The 16563-nt window shown below is 53.1% G+C and overlaps 1 protein-coding gene across 1 annotated transcript in view; it reads right to left on the reverse strand.

Annotated features, from left to right (window-relative positions):
- Nucleotides 1–16563, reverse strand: part of NOL4L (nucleolar protein 4 like) — a 115746-nt gene that overhangs the window by 66371 nt on the left and 32812 nt on the right. The window contains exon 2 of the mRNA XM_088153705.1: nucleotides 7829–7984. Within this exon, the coding sequence (XP_088009831.1) occupies nucleotides 7829–7984 (156 nt within the window). The remainder of the gene's footprint in view (nucleotides 1–7828; nucleotides 7985–16563) is intronic.

Here is a 16563-nt window from a genome sequence, read left to right on the forward strand (position 1 = left end):
GGCCAGGTGTGCACTGGCCTGCTTTGTTATCTAACATCCTTCCAGGTATTGAAGTCAGACTCATTGGTCAATCTTTATTGGAATCCTTTTTTTTTTTTTTTCCTTTCCTTAAAGAGGGAGATCCTCATTTCCTCTTCTCTGGCGTTCCTGAAAGATGTTCGACAGGGGCCCCAACAGCTCTTGCGCCAGTTCAGCATGTGTTTCATCAGCAACTTCATGGCATTCAAATTAGCCAGAAGATCCTTTCCCACATCTTTACTGATCTGCAAACTTCCCTGTTGCGTTGAGTTTGTGCTCCTCAAACCATCATTACATTCTTTGAATGTAAAGACAGAGGCAGGAGAGCAGTTGAGATCCTCTGTTTTCTCTTGGTCACCCATTTGGAATGAGCTGTGAGCCCACCATCTCCTCTTGCTGTTGATACACTTGAAAAAACCCTTCTGGATTTTGCTTCTCTTGCTAACCTTAGTTCATTTTCCACTGCGGCTTTCCTGACCTCGTGCCTACATTTCTGAGCTCAAACTCCATAGACTGCCTTGACCCTTGACCCTTCTTTCCATTTCCAATAAGTAACTGGAATTCCAATAACCCGTCTTTAGTTTCAACATGTTCATGAGCTGCCCATTCAGAGGCTTCCTAGTTTTGCTCCTCACTGATATCATTGGAAGCTGGGGTGTTCTCCTTTTCAAAAAATCCTACCCAGCTACAACGCCTTTGCCTTTCATGTTTTCTTCTTGCGGCATCTTCCTTACTCTTCCTCCTTGTTTATTAAAATCGACCTTGCTAAAACCCACACCAAGAATCCGCTTTTCACCAAGCTTTTTGTGAAAATCAAGAGCTCTGAGACCGCGGGGTCCCTTGCCCCAAGGTTCCCACCATTTTAATATCTTCAGTCATTTCCTCTCTGTTAGTAAGGACCAAATCCACGGAAGCAGATCCCCTCGTGCCCACTTTAACTGTTTGAAAGAGAAAATTATCACCGACACAAGCGAAGAATTTATCTGATGGGTTTGGCAGAGTAACTCTTCCAACAGATGTCTGGGTAGTTGAAATCTCCCATCACAACCACTTAATGTTTTTGAGGGTTCAGTTATCTGCTTTAATAAATCTTCCACCACTTCTCACTGGTTTGGTGGTCTGTAGCCAGATATCTGAGTAAAACATTGCTTCGGACTGAATGAGGGAGGAAGCACCAGGGCCCTCCGATCTTGCCTCTGGGATCAGCGGTCAATAGTTCTGTTGTTGTTGCTGCTGCGGTTATACAACATCGTCACAAAATGGTGGCGTCGTAACTGTGAACTACTTCTGTTTTGGAAATTGGACTTGCCCTGCGTTTTCAGCAACAGGGAGGATGATTCAGCTCCACCAAGCCTCTGATTAACAGTTGGGCCAACGTATCAGAGCCAGGAAGACAAAGGCTGGGTTTTTCAATGCTGATTTTTTGATTTTATGGGATTTTAGCATGATGATAAGTGAGATTGCCTGGGACGGTTTTATGATGGAGGGTGTGATTGGTAGATAGATAGATAGATAGATAGATAGATAGATAGATAGATAGATAGATAGATAGATAGATAGATAGATTCCGGTGTGTGAAAGAGAGAAGGATCAATACAGAGGCAAGAGTATTTTCCAGTTCTCCTGTCCATAGCATCCACAGATTCTGTGGATCTTACTCAATCTATCTTAGATCAAAGGCCACTTGATTGCTATCACGGAACTGTTTGGAAGCACCCTGGGGAACCAGGAACAGAGAGGGAACGGCTTTATACCAAGCACCTAATTTTAGATCCTGGCCTGGACTCATGATCTTACAAGGGTTTCTCTCCAGATAGCCATGATGTACAACTCAGTTGTTAAGCACCCCACTTACACTATGCTATTTTTTGGAGTGCTTCTTTGTTCCTGATAGGTCAGAGCAGTGTTTCTCAACCTTAGCAACTTTAAGCTGTGTGGACTTCAACTCTCAGAATTCCCCAGCCAGCAGCGCTGGCTGGGGAATTCTGGGAGTTGAAGTCCACACAGCTTAAAGTTGCTAAGGTTGAGAAAAACACTGGTTTAGAGCCAAACCCCATCCCCAGTGCTTATTTCAAAGAAGACTGAGGACACCTGTTTAATCTGAAATAAATCCCATCGGTGTATAGGTTTCATATTTGGAGATAGCTTTAAATATGTCTCTTTTTACCTTCAAGATACAAGAGGCCAGGGCTAAGAGGAAGGCTTAAGGTGAAGCATGCAGGTTGCCCCAGGCCCCATCAATACCTCTGACAGATGAGCATCTGACTCCACCTAAAGCGGGTTCTCACGCCGCACTGATGATGTTCCCTAGCTGGGCAAGGAAACGCCTGCAAGCAAACGACCAGCCTCAGAGAGCCCCAAGGACTCCACAGTTCAACCCTGAGCTACGTATCTTCTCTTCTGTTGGGTTCCCACACTGGCTGGCAGCCTTAGAGGAAGTGTAGTTCATTACCCAAATAAATATCCCTTTATCTGTTGCAAGAGTTGGTCTGGTATGTGGCAATGAAACTCCTTGGGTCAATGCCTCAACCCAAGATGACGAGATCACCACCCCCACCAGCGCCACCCTCTCCAGGGCCATCCACCCTTTTCCAAACCATAATTAACAACCAAATCCATTCTCAGCAACACTGGAGAGAACCCCTTCTATTTCCTGCTCCAACTAATCCTCTCCGGTCTGCACGCTAACAAAAACCATGTAAAAAAAAAAAAAAAATCAAAGCTTTCACTTCCAGCAGAAGTTAAAAACAAGTAGGGCGCCGATCACATGAGCCTGCTTTTTTAAAAAAAAAGTCATCAAAAAAGTGGTCTGAATCACAAAAGGGGGTGGGAAGTTTTGAAACGGGCCTTTTTGCAAGCGAGGAGTGAGATCCGCTGAATGCTTGGAAACGCGTGTCTCCACTACGTGGCAGTATAACCCAGTTTTTGCTGACCAGCTTAGCCAAGCAAGGCGGAGTGGGAAAGGGGAACTGGGCTCGCGGTGCAGGGAGAGGCCAAGATGGTTCCCTGCCCGCGTGCAATTTTTCTCATGGCCCAAGCCTCCCCGGCTTCACGCGCACCTTTCCGGCTGCCTGACCTCCTCCTCTCCAGGAGCTCAGAGGCCAGCTCAGCAGTTTTCTTCTAGCCAGACTCCCTCGCCTGCCTTGCAAGGCCCCAGCTGGCCACCAGCTGGCATCGGAGAGAGCCTGGACATTCTAGCTCTTGGCCACCACCTGGTGGTCTTCCAGATTTGCAGCTGGCCTACCTGAGGACCTTCTCGATGAAGAAAGGCAACCCACAGATCAGGAAGAGACCATCAGTCCTGTGGAGAAGGAGTGACCACCACGTCCAAGCCAGGCCTCATCTCGCAGCTCCCAATTTTTAGCTCAAGGTGACTGTTTTTTATCAACCGGCAGAGAAGCCATCTGACCCAGAGAAAAATTCACCCTAATCCCAACATGGGAAACTGCCACGTGTGGTTCCCACCACCACCACCGACCTGGCCAACTCTGATTCCAGCTGGGTTTCCAACTGGGAATGAAACTGCATCTACTGTGACAAACCGAGGATTGCTTTTACAACGCAGGGGAATATAAGAATTGTATAAATTCGAATTAAACGAAGACAGAACGCTCTCACGGGGCATCTGCTGCTTATGCCCTCTTTTCCTTTCTCAGCTGGGGCTGAGAGATCCGAACTCGGGGCCCACTCGAGCAGGGGGGACCAAGGGCCACTCTCTCCCTGCTTGGAGAAGGCAAGCTGCCTTGGACACCCGGAGGAAGGACAGGCCGAGGCCTCAGCTGCTCCTATCACCGGATCAGAAAGATTAAAAAGTGGCCTTAGCAGACCACCAGGATCCTTGCTCACTTCTGCCCACTGTCTGCTACGTGTTGACTACTCAAGAAACGAGAATAAGCAAAGTCTGCGTGCGAACTGGTCCTTAGACCCAAGTGTGAAACTTAATTTACTCCGTCTCCTTCACGGGAAGTGTGGGCTTGTGTGCAGTAGAGGTTCTGCTGTTTATTTATTTATTTAGCAGATTTATAGCCTGCCCTTCCTCCAAGGGGCTCCGGGTAGCCTATTTATGGAGGTATTTTTAGTACCACTCTAACCATGTGACGTGGCTCTGAGAAAGAGAGTCACTGACCAAGGCGGGTGGGAAATTGAATCCAAGACCCCCGGGTTCACGTCTAACACTCTCCTCAATACAATGAAATCTCACAGGAAGCAGTAGAGTCTCTCCAACATCTGATGCAAGAAACAAAAGAGCACCTTTTTTTTTTAAATGCGGCCAATTTATCTTGAACCTGGCAAGATTCTTCATACCCACAATCGTTTTTTTAATTTAAGGAACCAACTTTTTCCAGTCCCAGCACTGAAAAATATCCCAGACCCCGGTAGCACAGCGCAGAGCAGTGTTTTTCAACTTTGGCCACTTTAACATGTGTGGACTTCAACTCCCAGGATTCCCCAGCCAGCATGCTTTCAGCTGTGTGGATGCTGGTGGGGGAATTCTGGGAGCTGAAGTCCACACATCTTAAAGTTGCCAAGGTTGAGAAACACTGGTGTAGAGCATGCCTTGGGTTCAAGCTTTGCTGCCGGTATCTAAGGGGACATCCAGAATCTGCCAAAGGTCATTCTTAGAGAGCCATGATCTGCCTAAATTGTGAACCGGTGGCTTTTGAGGTCCACATGTCCTGATGCCAAAGAGAATTTGTAAACAGGGACTGATAACCACTCATTCCTCTCCTACATACCGAATATCCTTTCTCCTCCCTCATCTGTCTACACCGGGGCAACTGCGGATAGCAGGCAGGGACTTAACCCTGGCAAGTCTTGAGCTCAAATTCATGGTTCTTGCTCCGAAGTTTATTCAGGGAATGCTTTTATTCTGTGATCTAAGGGATTGAACTGAAACCTCCGAAGATCCCTGCCAAGACACAGCAAAGGAGGCAGAGAAACAGAAGGGTCTAATGTCATCATTGCTTAGGTTCAAAATCTACTCTCAGTCCCGCGACTGAAACCTGGAACATATTCAGAAGTGGTGCCTCTGCGCTCTCACCAGTGAATCCATACAGCTACACCCCACGTGGCTTGAATGAGAGAGGAGGGGAACCCTGGAAATCCAGAAAGCCGTTTGCAGGGCGGGGGGGGGGAGTGAAACAGTGGGTGAGCATCAGATCCACCAGACGACATCTAGTCCGTGTGCTCAAAGGCCAAGATCTTCCTACCTATGACGTGATGTTCTTCTCACCGGGAAGAGTTAACTTCGCATCGAGTGTCTCTCTGATTTCGTTTGAGGAAGTACTCTTCTCATTTTTCTCTATATTAGAGACTCCCAACTGAAAAGTACTCACATCGCACCTTCTCACTTCAGTAACCCACGAGGCTAATTTATTTCTGATATTCTACCTAACAATGCGTAAACTATCTCACCTTCCAAATGTTATGCCTGACTGGCTGGTCTGGGGAATGGACGGACGAGGCAAACCATCTGGCGTCTCTGCTGTAGTTCTCCCAAGGAGGCTGGAGCACGCCGGACCGCAGCAAGACGTTCCTATCAAACGTTCCTCTTTCGAGGAACATCCCTGCCCATTCACATGCGGCACGTTCAGGACCAAGTTCGGCTAGAAGTCATCTCCAGTTTTCTAGGATCAGGAGCCGCTGGTGAGATTCTGCTCCTGCAGCCTCTGGCCCACTCACTAAGAACGTGGAGCCTCGGATGAGGAGCGGAGGGAGCAAAGACTGCCAAGGCCACGGACCAGCAAGTGGCGGCGGAGCTCCTCCTGTGGAACCCAGATTCCTCGTGGGGCACCCTTCTGCTCACCCCCAAGGCAGCAGGGTGACCCCTCGCTCCCCAAATCTTTGATTACTTTTGGTCCACCACGTCATCCAGGGAGAAAAGCTGGTGAAAAGTCTGCGAGGCGGGTCAGAAGGGGAGACGGGTCTACTAACGCGATGCAAAGAGCCAGGGAGCACAGGGAAGCCAGGCCTCGGGGCTCGCAGACCGGGAGAAACAGAGAAATCCAGCCTGGTTCCCCGAAGTCACGCAAGGCGTGCCAAATCCAAGGCACCTGGGAGGGCCAAGGCCACCTGCCCTGGAGACCAGCAGAAAGTTTTCTGAAGGGCGGTCCACGGGTGGCCTTGCCCTCCCCGGTGATGGAGAGGTCACCAGCCAATAGGCAGGGAGAATTCACAAGACAATGGCTCGGCTGACCCTTGGCTGAGGCCAGGAGGACAAGCGGCTTGCAGCATCGGACCAGCCACTGGGCCAAGGAGGAGGAACAGGCTGCTGGAAATGAGCCAAAGGCAAGAAGTCTGCGCCGGGCAGCCAGGCTTCTTTCGGAGACTGGGCTTGGGAGGCGATGCCCCTCCTGCCCCGGGCAGACCGAAGATGGCCCTGCAGAGTCCCCGGGTGCAACCAGCTGGCCTGAGAGAGGATGCTGGGAGCTTTCGCAGCAGAACTCCAGCCCTCACAGGATGCCACGCTGTAAGACCGCCTGGCCCAGGCAGCGCCGCCCTTGACCCGCCACTTGCCTCTCCACCCTCCGGGCATAAACAGGGCCCGCCAGAGACCCTGGCCCCTTGGCTGCCTTCTCCGTCAGAAGACAATGGAGGAGGAAAAGTGTCCCCAGCCTTCTCCAGCCAGGAAGCCTGGGAGCCGATGCTCCAGCCCACCCAGTGCCATTCGAGCGGGGGGGGGGGAACGGGGGGGCGGGAAACTCACACTGTCCTGATCAGCAGTAACTCAGCATGTCTCGGGGTGCTGAGATTTGTATCCCGTCTTTCGCTCAGGAACTCAAGGTGGCTCAGGGAGTACTCCCTCTGAGTGTTCCCCACAACGGTCCTGTGAGGTCGGCTGGGCTGAGAAGGGCTGACCAGCCCCAGGCCCCTCTGCCGGCAGACTAGAAGCTGGCTCGCCCCACTGTTAGCCCAATCCTTTAACCGCCACCCATCCCGCCTCTCTCTGCCCTTCTTCCTTCTGATACTTACGAGCCGTGAAAGCATGTCCTTCCCCATCGCACCCCCAGGATTTTGCAGGCAAAGTTCCCCTGCAACCTCCTTGCTCCCCCCGAAGTCTTCCCCACTGATCTTAACCCCTATGACACCGTTTAGGCTAGCAGGCCGCTTAAAGATCGAGGGCCCCAAATTCGGAGGAGCGCAGGGGCGGCTCCTCCCCAGGTCAGCCTTGTTCCACCTTTGCTCTCCGCGTCCGAGCGCCTCTCCCAGGATCTGCCCCTCCCATGCCAGGCCAAAGGCCAGGCTGCCCTCGGGACCGGGTGGGCTCACGTCCCGGCCTTGCAGGGCTGCCGAGGAAGGGCCAGGCTCGCAGCTCCTCGCTTTGCACAACCGCCCTCCCAACGACCCAGGAGGGAATGCTCTTTGCAGGCAAAGCCAGAGGGCGCAGGAAGGGTGGCCGGCCCGCCCCCGCCCCCGCCGGCTTCCTGTGTTTGGGCCCAGGATGCGTGCAACTTCAGCAGATGCTGAAGACAGCTGAGGCGCCATCAGGAGCCGTCCTCCCCAGGCAGAGGGTGTGCGCAGCGCAGCCCTTCCTTTGTTTATGGCGGGCGGCATTTCCTCCTGCCCCCCAGCGGCTGGCCACAGCAGCCCCCCTCCCTCCCTCCCTCCCTCCGCCAAGCACATCTGCAGAGTCCCTCCCTCCTCCCCTCTGCGCCCGTCCCCTGCCCAGCCACCCCCTCCCGCGTGCCAGCGCCTGCCTCCTTCCTCTTCTGCCCCGCGGCAGGCAGGCAGGCAGGCAGGCCGGGTGGCAGGTGCAGAGAGGGAGGGTCCAGCCGCAGGGCGCAGCCTGGGGAAGGAAGGGCAGCCTCACCGCCCGGTAGGTCTTCTTCTGCCCGGCGTGCTTGGGGGCCTTGCCCGGCTCTGCTGAGCTCTCCACGTGCATCGAGTAGATGATGTCAAAGAAATCTTCCACCACAGCGACACGCTTGAGAGCGATGCCCTCGGGCTCCGACAGGCCATCTGCCCCCTACAACAGCACAGACAAGTCAAGTTAGTCTCGGGAAGGGACAACAGGGTGTGTGTGTGTGTGTGTGCGCGCGCTGCAGGACAAGGCAAGCAAGGAGGGGCATCGGGCTGGCACAACGTCCCCTCCTGTCTCCACTCCATCGCCGTGCCGGGAAAGGGACGGAGTCAGACAAAAGCAAGTCTTGGCTCCAGCCGCCGCCGCTGTTGCTAGAAACTGCCCAGGAAGGGGGGGAGAGGCCAGAGCAGAGCCCCCTTTTCTTACTCAGAGCAACCCCTCCCGGGGACGGGAGATATTTTCTGGGCTGACACAGCCACACGCCGCACACCGAACTCCCTTCTGGCTGCCCAGTGCTGGATGACTCATGGAAGGCCCTTCGGCGCCAGGCTTTCCATCGGCCATTTCAGCAGTTGCATTCAAGATACGGGCATGCTCAACCCCAGGGCCTTGGGAAGGTCCAAGCAGGTGCGGTGCCATGTAGGCTCAAGCCAGGAAGCCCCACGCACGCAATCGTGGACCTATTTCTTCACTTGCTGCCTGCCACCCATCAGGGTGGATGTGAGTGCCCACCCGCACCCCAAAAGGAAGGCACAGGCGCCCTTCGCACTCAGCTCCAGGAAGGAAAACGCTGCCTTCCAAATTCACACGGGTCCCCCCTTCCTTCCTTCCTTCCTTCCTTCCTTCCTTCCTTCCTTCCTTCCTTCCATCCATCCGTGACTAATCAACCAATCAGATCCAATAATCCAAACGATTTACAGAGATCACTTGAGCCCAAGGCGCGGTGCTAAAGAGGCGCTCCTCTTTAGAGTGTATCACCCCCATTGATCACCAGACTAGGAAGGGAAGGCGGGAGGAGGCACCACAGATATTACTTTAAGGGCATCTTCCGTCTCCGTAAACCCACATAATGCCCACAAATTCCTTCTCAAGTATTTGCATCCATTAGACAGAATGCCAGAAGCTCTGTTCCCTTGCATTTCCATCAAATGGAGGGCTGGTAATTTAAAATAGATAAAGAAATTAGGGAAAGGGGGAGTGCCGGGTCCATGTCCTATGATTGCCTGGTGTCTGTCTGTCTGTCTGTCTGTCTGTCTCTTTCTTTCTTTCTTTCTTTCTTTCTTTCTTTCTTTCTTTCTTTCTTTCTTTCTTTCTTTCTTTCTTTCTTTCTTCCTTTCTTCTCTCTCTCTCTCTCTCTTTCTTTCTCAGATTTAGATGGCTGCCCATCTCCCACCAGGTGACTCTAGCTGGCATACAATAAAACCAAGAGTTAAAACAGTATACAAAACCAATTAAAACAAATATAAATAAAAGCATAAGGCGACAAAAGGGAACACGTTGGGATATCAAACATGATGCAGCCAGCGTATGGGCTTATAGCTGGCAGGAGATCCCCAAGCTTGCTGGAAAAGCCACGTTTTAAGGGATTTCTGGCAGGTCACAAGGGTCGGAGTCAACCGCTTGTTGCTTGGGGGGCAGCAAGGATCCTATAATTTCCACGGGTCTGGCAGATGTCTGCTGTGATGCCCCAAAGCATCAGGCCCAAGAGCCCGACGTTTCGCTCGCCCCAACGGGTGCCTGCGTGTGCAAACCGCATCAAGGCAGAGAGGAACCCAGAGGAGCACCATCAAAACACGCCCAGCACCACCTATCTTCCAGCCACCAGCAGAAGCCCTTCCCACCCAAAAGCCAGGATCGCTCAGCTGCCTCCTTCCGGACTCTGATCTTCCCAGAGTTTGCATCCACGCCTGCTCTCTCCCTCGCGGACACGCAGCAGGGCAGAGGCGGCGAGAGCTGCCCAGCCGGCCCCCGGGCTTGTACAATGGCGTGGTCTCATCCTGCCAGGGCCTGCAGAGGAAGAGGAGGCATTGCCTGGTCCCAGCCCGCTACTTCGGTCCCTCCTGCCCGCAGGTCTGAACCTGGGGAGTGGCTGGAAGAGGGGAGGTCAGCGGGCGAGGCCAGGATTCCGGCCCAGAGAATGCAAACGGTTGCCACTGCCTTTTGCCTACAGCTGGTTCAGCAGCTCGTGCATTTGTAAGGCTTTTAAGAAAAGGTGCCAGATGCAAGGAGGGTGTCAGTCAATGACTGTTGCAAGGATCAGCTAAACCAGTGTTTTTCAAACTTGGCAACTTTAAGGTGGGTGGACTTCAACTCCCAGAATGCCTGGCTGGGGCATTCTGGGAGTTGACGTCCACCCACCTTAAAGTTGCTGAGGCTGAGACACACTGGACTAGTCTGCCCTTCCTAACTATTTTACACAGCACAGCTAGATTGGGAGAATTATGTCCAAAGTTGTGCTCAGGAGGAGCAAACTCCACACAGTGATGCTGCTTTTAACTTTTGTAAAAAGTCCCACATGATCACGTTGTATTTATACAGAGTGCTTTTCAATGTTCAAAGCACTTTCTTTCTGCCTGCTCCTTGAGGAGTCCCGTAGAGTAGCCCAGATTACAGTCGTTTCTTGGTGCAAATGTAGACTTGTCTGACACCAAAGGAATTCATGGCAGAGAAAAGATTTGAACCGAGACGTTCTTGGGCCAAGCTCACTTTGTAAGAAGCAGAATGATTTTGAGCAGGGCAATACTCTTCCAGATAGAGCTGGTGCACCACGTGGAGGTCCTCCTGGACTCACAGCCGTAGTCACCTTGCACGTGGATGACTACATCAAGCTCTACGTAGGGCTGCCCTCAGAGACCCCTTGGAAGTGGGCAGTTATGGGCAAACGTCTGCATATACGACCACGTCTCTGCTCTGCAAACTGCACTGGTTACCAGTACATTTCTGGGTACAATTCAAGGGGCTGCTTTTGATATATATAATGCCCTTCAGGGCGCAGGGCCTGGCTATTTCTCACATTGTTTCTGCCAGTCCCATAAAACACAAGTAAAAAGGGGACACAACTTCAGTGACTTTTGACTTGACTTTTTTCACGCTTCCTGTGGAGGCCCCTCCTTCTTCCCACTTCTGGATTCTTTGCGCATAAAATGCCCACACCGAAATACTACAATAACGATTAGGCTTGTATTTTAACCAATGGTTTTATTGGCATGCATGGAAAGTATTTCACTCCTGAACGTGACTTTGGGCGGAGCCTCCTCCTCCGGCCCTCTGAAAGAGGCCACTTCCGACCACGGTTCGTCTCTTTCTTGAAAGCCTCGTCGGGCCCATTTGCTCCAGGGCACCTCAGGACTGTCTCCCCGAGCCCAGGTTAAGGTGTCGCCAACAGCTTTACTGGCCCTGTTCCTCTGCTTTGAACAACTGAACAAAGGGAACGTTACCTGTTGAACTCTATGTCAGGCTGAGCTAAACATGTAACGCTCGGGGCAGTTTCAGCCGCTTTTTCTTTTTATACACGGCTGCTTCATCGCTGGGTTCGCACAACGTGCTCAACTTGGACTAACAAAAAACAACTACTGTGTTCCCAAAACAAATCTGTTTTTAAGAAAATAGAATGGTATATTTGTTCTGTTCCCTGAATCAACCAGTGATGACTGAAGTTCAGCCCACAAGTCAAAACCAGGCAGGACCGTCCCACCACGCCCAGAGCCCGACTCCGTTTCAGCCTAGTCTGGGGCACTGGGCAAACCCAGCCAATCTTTCTTTCAAACAACACTGGTAACAACAGTCAGCCTTTCACACTTTTGAAACCCACAACCATGCGAAGAGCTGGACAGCGCATTAAACTTAGTTTTCCAAAGGAGCCCTTATCACATTTATCACGGGCAGAAAAACAGCAATCCTCCCAGGGAGGCTGACAATGCAAATGACCAGGCTCAAATTATCCTACTTCGGACACACGAGGCGAAGGCCCAGCTCTCTGGAGAAGGCTCTGATGCTGGGAAAGGGGAAGGAAAGAGAAGAGGAGGAGGACCAGCAGCGAGGGGGGTGGACTCAGTTACAGTGGCGATGGGGGCACCATTGGAAGACCCGAAGGGCCAGGTTGAGGACAGAGCATCTAGAGAAGGTCCATCTATGTGGTCACAAAGAATCGACACTGACTTGATGGCACATAATCAATCAATCAATGCAAACTTCTCAACTTCCTTTGGAGAAGTCCATAATGCTGGAAAAGGTAGAAGGAAAGAGCAGAAGAGGATGACCAGCAGCAAGGTGGATGGACTCAGTTACAGGGGCAATGGAGGCACTGTTGGAAGACATGAAGGACCAGGTCAGGGAGAGATCATCATGAAGAATATCTATCTGTATGGTCACTAAGAGTCAACGGTGACTTGACAGCACGTAATCAATCAATCAATGTCAAGACCAAATTCCTTTGAGAAGCCCATAATTTATTTATTTATTAAATTTATATGCTGCCCATCTCCCCCATAATGCTGGGAAAAGTGGAAGGAAAGAGAAGAAGAGGACGACCAGCAGCAAGGTGGAGGGACTCAGTTACAGTGGTAATGGGGCCACTGTTGGGAGACCTGAAGGACCTGGTTGGAGACAGAACATCCTGGAGGAAATCCATCTATGCGGTCCCTAAGAGTCAACAGTGACTTGACACCTGATGGCACATACCCAAGGACGACAGTATACAAAGACATAAAAGAACCATTATTTTTCCCTCTCAGACAGGGAGCAGGCAGAAGCCAGTCTTGAATGCTGGTGCTTTTGCTGAGAAAGATGGCCTGACTAGGAAGGTCAGTTCAGATGCAGCGAGGGAGAGAGGTCCATAAGAGGAGGTATATGGTGGCCACAGCCATGATCACATGATTGAACCCTGTCCCTGCACATAAAAAGGGGACAAGGTTTTGACTGCCTGCACCAGCTGCAATCTCGACTTTTTTGACCTCCCTGGGGGATACCTTGGACCATACCATTCCAGGCCATGGGGCAGGGGGGCTCCCTCAACTGAACAAAACCTCCTCCTCAACTATGAATTTGTAGTATACAGGGATGTTATTGACTTATGTAATGGGAGCAAAGAGCATGGAATCACAAAAGTCCTCCTTTGCTATGTGAAGTGGATTAGCCTAGGTTGACCCCCCCCTTAAATATGTATTTAATTTGCCGTTTTTATATGCCACCGCATTCCAGAGCAACTCTGGTCTGCAAGAACAGAAACGCCATAAAAGCACAGCTCGTAAACTCCATTAAAAAAAAACAAATGGGAATTCACAATAAAACCCCAGCCTCGGCACCCAAGCCAGTGGCCACCATCTGGTCTCAAAAACAGACTCATTTGCACCTCCCAGGAGAAGCACTGCATCCTGGGGCCCGGAGTAAAAAATATTGATCAAAGAGCTTCTCTCCCGGTCTTTTGGGCAGCGGAGCACAGGCCACCTTTCCCACAGGATGCGGGATGGGAGGCATAAATAGAAACGTGGCCACCTTTTCTTCAGATCCCCGCCACGGTGGGCTTGCAAGAGCACCAGGGGAAGCGAAGAGGAAGCAGGAGCCGGGGTCCCTGGCGAAGGAGCAAACACAACAGTCACGTTCTCCCTCTGCCAGTCCCCGCCAGCCTCGAGGCACCCTCCTGCCCTCCCTACCGCTCCAGCCCTGTCCCAGGTGGAGGGCAAATCCCCCTTTCCTTCCCGCTGGCATGCAAAACGGGGAGCATTGCCCCTTCTCTGGGAAGAAGCCCCCCTAACCAGGTGCCCTCCGGCAGGGTGAGGAGTGCAGCTCCATAATTCCCAGCCACTAAGAGAATTCCAGCTAATTGGGCCCTGGTGTATTCTCCATGCCAGTCAGAGTACACCAGAGAAACTCTCTGGGCGGGTGAAAAGAGCGGAATGATGCCTTTGTTCGTTCTTACTCTTAGCGGATACGTTTAGGGGTCAAACCGGGATTCTAATCCACCCACATGTAAATCAACCTACCTTACAGGGTTGTTGTGGGGGGAAAGTGGAAGGGAGCTGCTGCATATCTCACCTTGACACCCTGATGGAAAAGTGGGATATAAATCTAACAAATGGGATGGGATAAGATAGGACGGTTACTCCAGAACACAAATACAAAAACAGGAACAGGCGTACCCTTTTATTTATAAATTGTTTGTTAAGCTTGAAAGCATTTTAGAGCTGAAATTTATACGACTGATGTTTTGGACCAGTGTCTCTCAACCTCCTGGGGGGACTTCAACTCCCAGAATGCTGGCTGGGGAATTCTGGGAGTTGAAGCCCGCGCATCTCAAAGCTGCTGAGGCTGAGAAACAGTTTTAGACTATCTGTTGTTCCGACTTGAAATGTTCTGAAGGGAAACCCTTTATACCCCCATTTACCCCCAAAAGAAGATAACCCTGGATTTCAGACAATCACCCAGCTTAAAAAAAATATATAGGGTGGACCCAAAGTCAGGCCCCAATGGCCAATTACAGCATGTTTTCTTAATTATTCTTTTTCAGAGGAAATGTAGCTTGATTTAGGAATGTTCACAGGTCATGCGTCAACCAAGTAAGGAGATATTTAGAAGATATTTAGAAGAAAATGGCAACTCATTTGAACATTTAATATAATTTACATAACAGATTGTCCACGGGACCTGACTTTTGCTGCACCCTGTGTAAACAACCTTCGATGTGGCAAAGGGGGCTCAAAGCAGTTTATCAGGATTCTGTGCAATTCACTAAAAACACAAGTGGAGCTTCCACTGCATCACTGTGGCCGCCATCTTGACTTTTCTGACCACACCCTGTGGAGACCCCTGGCAGCGGGGGGGGGGAAGGAATGGAGGACCCTGGAGCAGGGCTGGATACAGCAAACAGCAGCTCCCTGCAGGGTCCGATCCTATCAGGGCCGCCTTTGTCCTGAAGCTCTGGAGACCCAGGAGCAGCCCTTCCAAAGGGGCACATTCATGCTCCTCTGCTGCTCCAGTCCCCACGCAGCCATCTTTCCACTCTCCCCTTTCAGAGGCTGAAAGCGTTTGCAAGCCCAGCCCTGCAAGATGGAGATCCTTTCAGTCACAGGACCAGGGAGATGCTTTGCACCACTTTGCAAGGGGTGTGTGTGTGTGTGTGTGTGTGTGTGTGTGTGAGAGAGAGAGAGAGAGAGAGAGAGAGAACACATAAATAAAATAAACACACATGTTTTTAGGACTCCAACAGCCTACGCAAGACCTCTTGAGAAACCTTTTTCCTCCTTCCTGTTTTTCTCCGCCCTCCTCGCAACTTTGCGGATAGGTTAAGCTAAGTCAGCCCCCGGGGCTAGGTGGCCCAGTTATTTTGCTTCAAGGAGCGGGGATCCGTCCGTCCGTCCGTCCTTCGGCTATAAAGCTGCGCGACAATGAAAAAACCCGCGTGCTCCGCTCTGGTGACGGGTGCTCAACCCAGAGTCCAGGTTTCTGGAAAGGGGCAAGGGGAGACGCACGCGGGTCCAGCCTGGTCCAGTTCTCCCCTCTCCTTGAGAACCCGGTCCTCGGAAAGAGGGCGAAGGCGCAGCGCCGCTCTCCCCAACCCTTCTTGCCCGGGTCCCAATTTGCGGGGGGGAGGGGGCCCCGGGCCAGCCCGGCCTGGGATTCTGCCACACCCCTGAAGACGTCATGGGTGGGCGAACACGCTCGCCTCCTGCAGCCTACAGGCTCTGCCGGGCAGATGGTCTCTGCAGGACAGGGAGCCGCACGCACAGCCCACCCTGCCGCCCCCACCTGCCTGGCACCCGGCCACCTGCTGCCCGGCCCCATCCCCCACGCGAGCCTCAAGCGCCTCGCAGCCGGCCCCTCCAAGGCTGTTGCTGCCAACCAGCGCTCCCTCTGCACCAGCCACAGCCTGAAGACTCAGGGTCTCTGGGCTGCCAGGTTGAGCGACGCCCCATCCCCTCCCCTCCCCTCCCCTCCCCTCCCCCCGTGCCAGGCCGTGGCTCTCCAGTCTCCAGGGGTCTCGATCCCCGGGAGGCAGCTTGGAGATCTTGGGGGGCGAAGCAAGGGAAAGCCTTGCCCCCCCCCCCTTAATCTGATTCTCAGGAGGAGTGCCGGGCCCAGGGCCTCACGGAGACCCGGGAGATGACTCGTCTCCGGAAGGCTCGGCCGGCCGGACAGTTCTCCTCCACGGCCACAACGCCAACAGGTTAAGGGACCGCGTTACAAAGTCGTTTCGGGATTGGAGGTTTCTCCACATTTCCACGAGCAGAGAAAGAAAAGAACCCGAAAGAAAACGAGGTCGCTGCGGAAGGGAGGCAGCCAGGGTGCCAAGAGGGCGGGGGCGTGCAAGCTCCAGCTGCGGGCCCCGCAAGGAACGGCAGCGGGCGGGGGGCGGGCGGCTTCGCGCCCCCAACGGGGCCCGGGTTTGCCAGGGGCGCCCCCCCCCGCGCCAGGCAAGCGGCAGCGCCGGAGCCGCGCCCGCCCCGCGGGCTCCCAGGCCGGGCGACGGAGCGGGGCCGCGGCGGTGGCAGCCCGGGCAAGAGCCTGGCGCTGCCGGGCAGCGCCCTCGGCGGCCGCCTCCGCCCAGCAAGGGACGCCGGTCACCATGGAAACCGGCGGGGGGCGCCTGGCAGCGCCCTCCCTCCGCGACCCCCCGGCCGGGCTGCCCTGCGCGCGCACCCCTCGCCAGCTGGCAGCGCGGGGCGGGGCGGAGGCGCCTCCCCGGCCGCCTCTCCGGTTACGCGCCGCCCGCCGCACCTGCCCGCCGCCCGCCACCTGCCCCGGCTCGG

The sequence above is a fragment of the Python bivittatus genome, unplaced genomic scaffold (assembly GCF_059951505.1).
Source record: "Python bivittatus isolate LINGU-HERP-01145 unplaced genomic scaffold, Pbiv_v1 ctg000700_np1212, whole genome shotgun sequence".
In the NCBI taxonomy this organism is placed as follows: Eukaryota; Metazoa; Chordata; class Lepidosauria; order Squamata; family Pythonidae; genus Python; species Python bivittatus.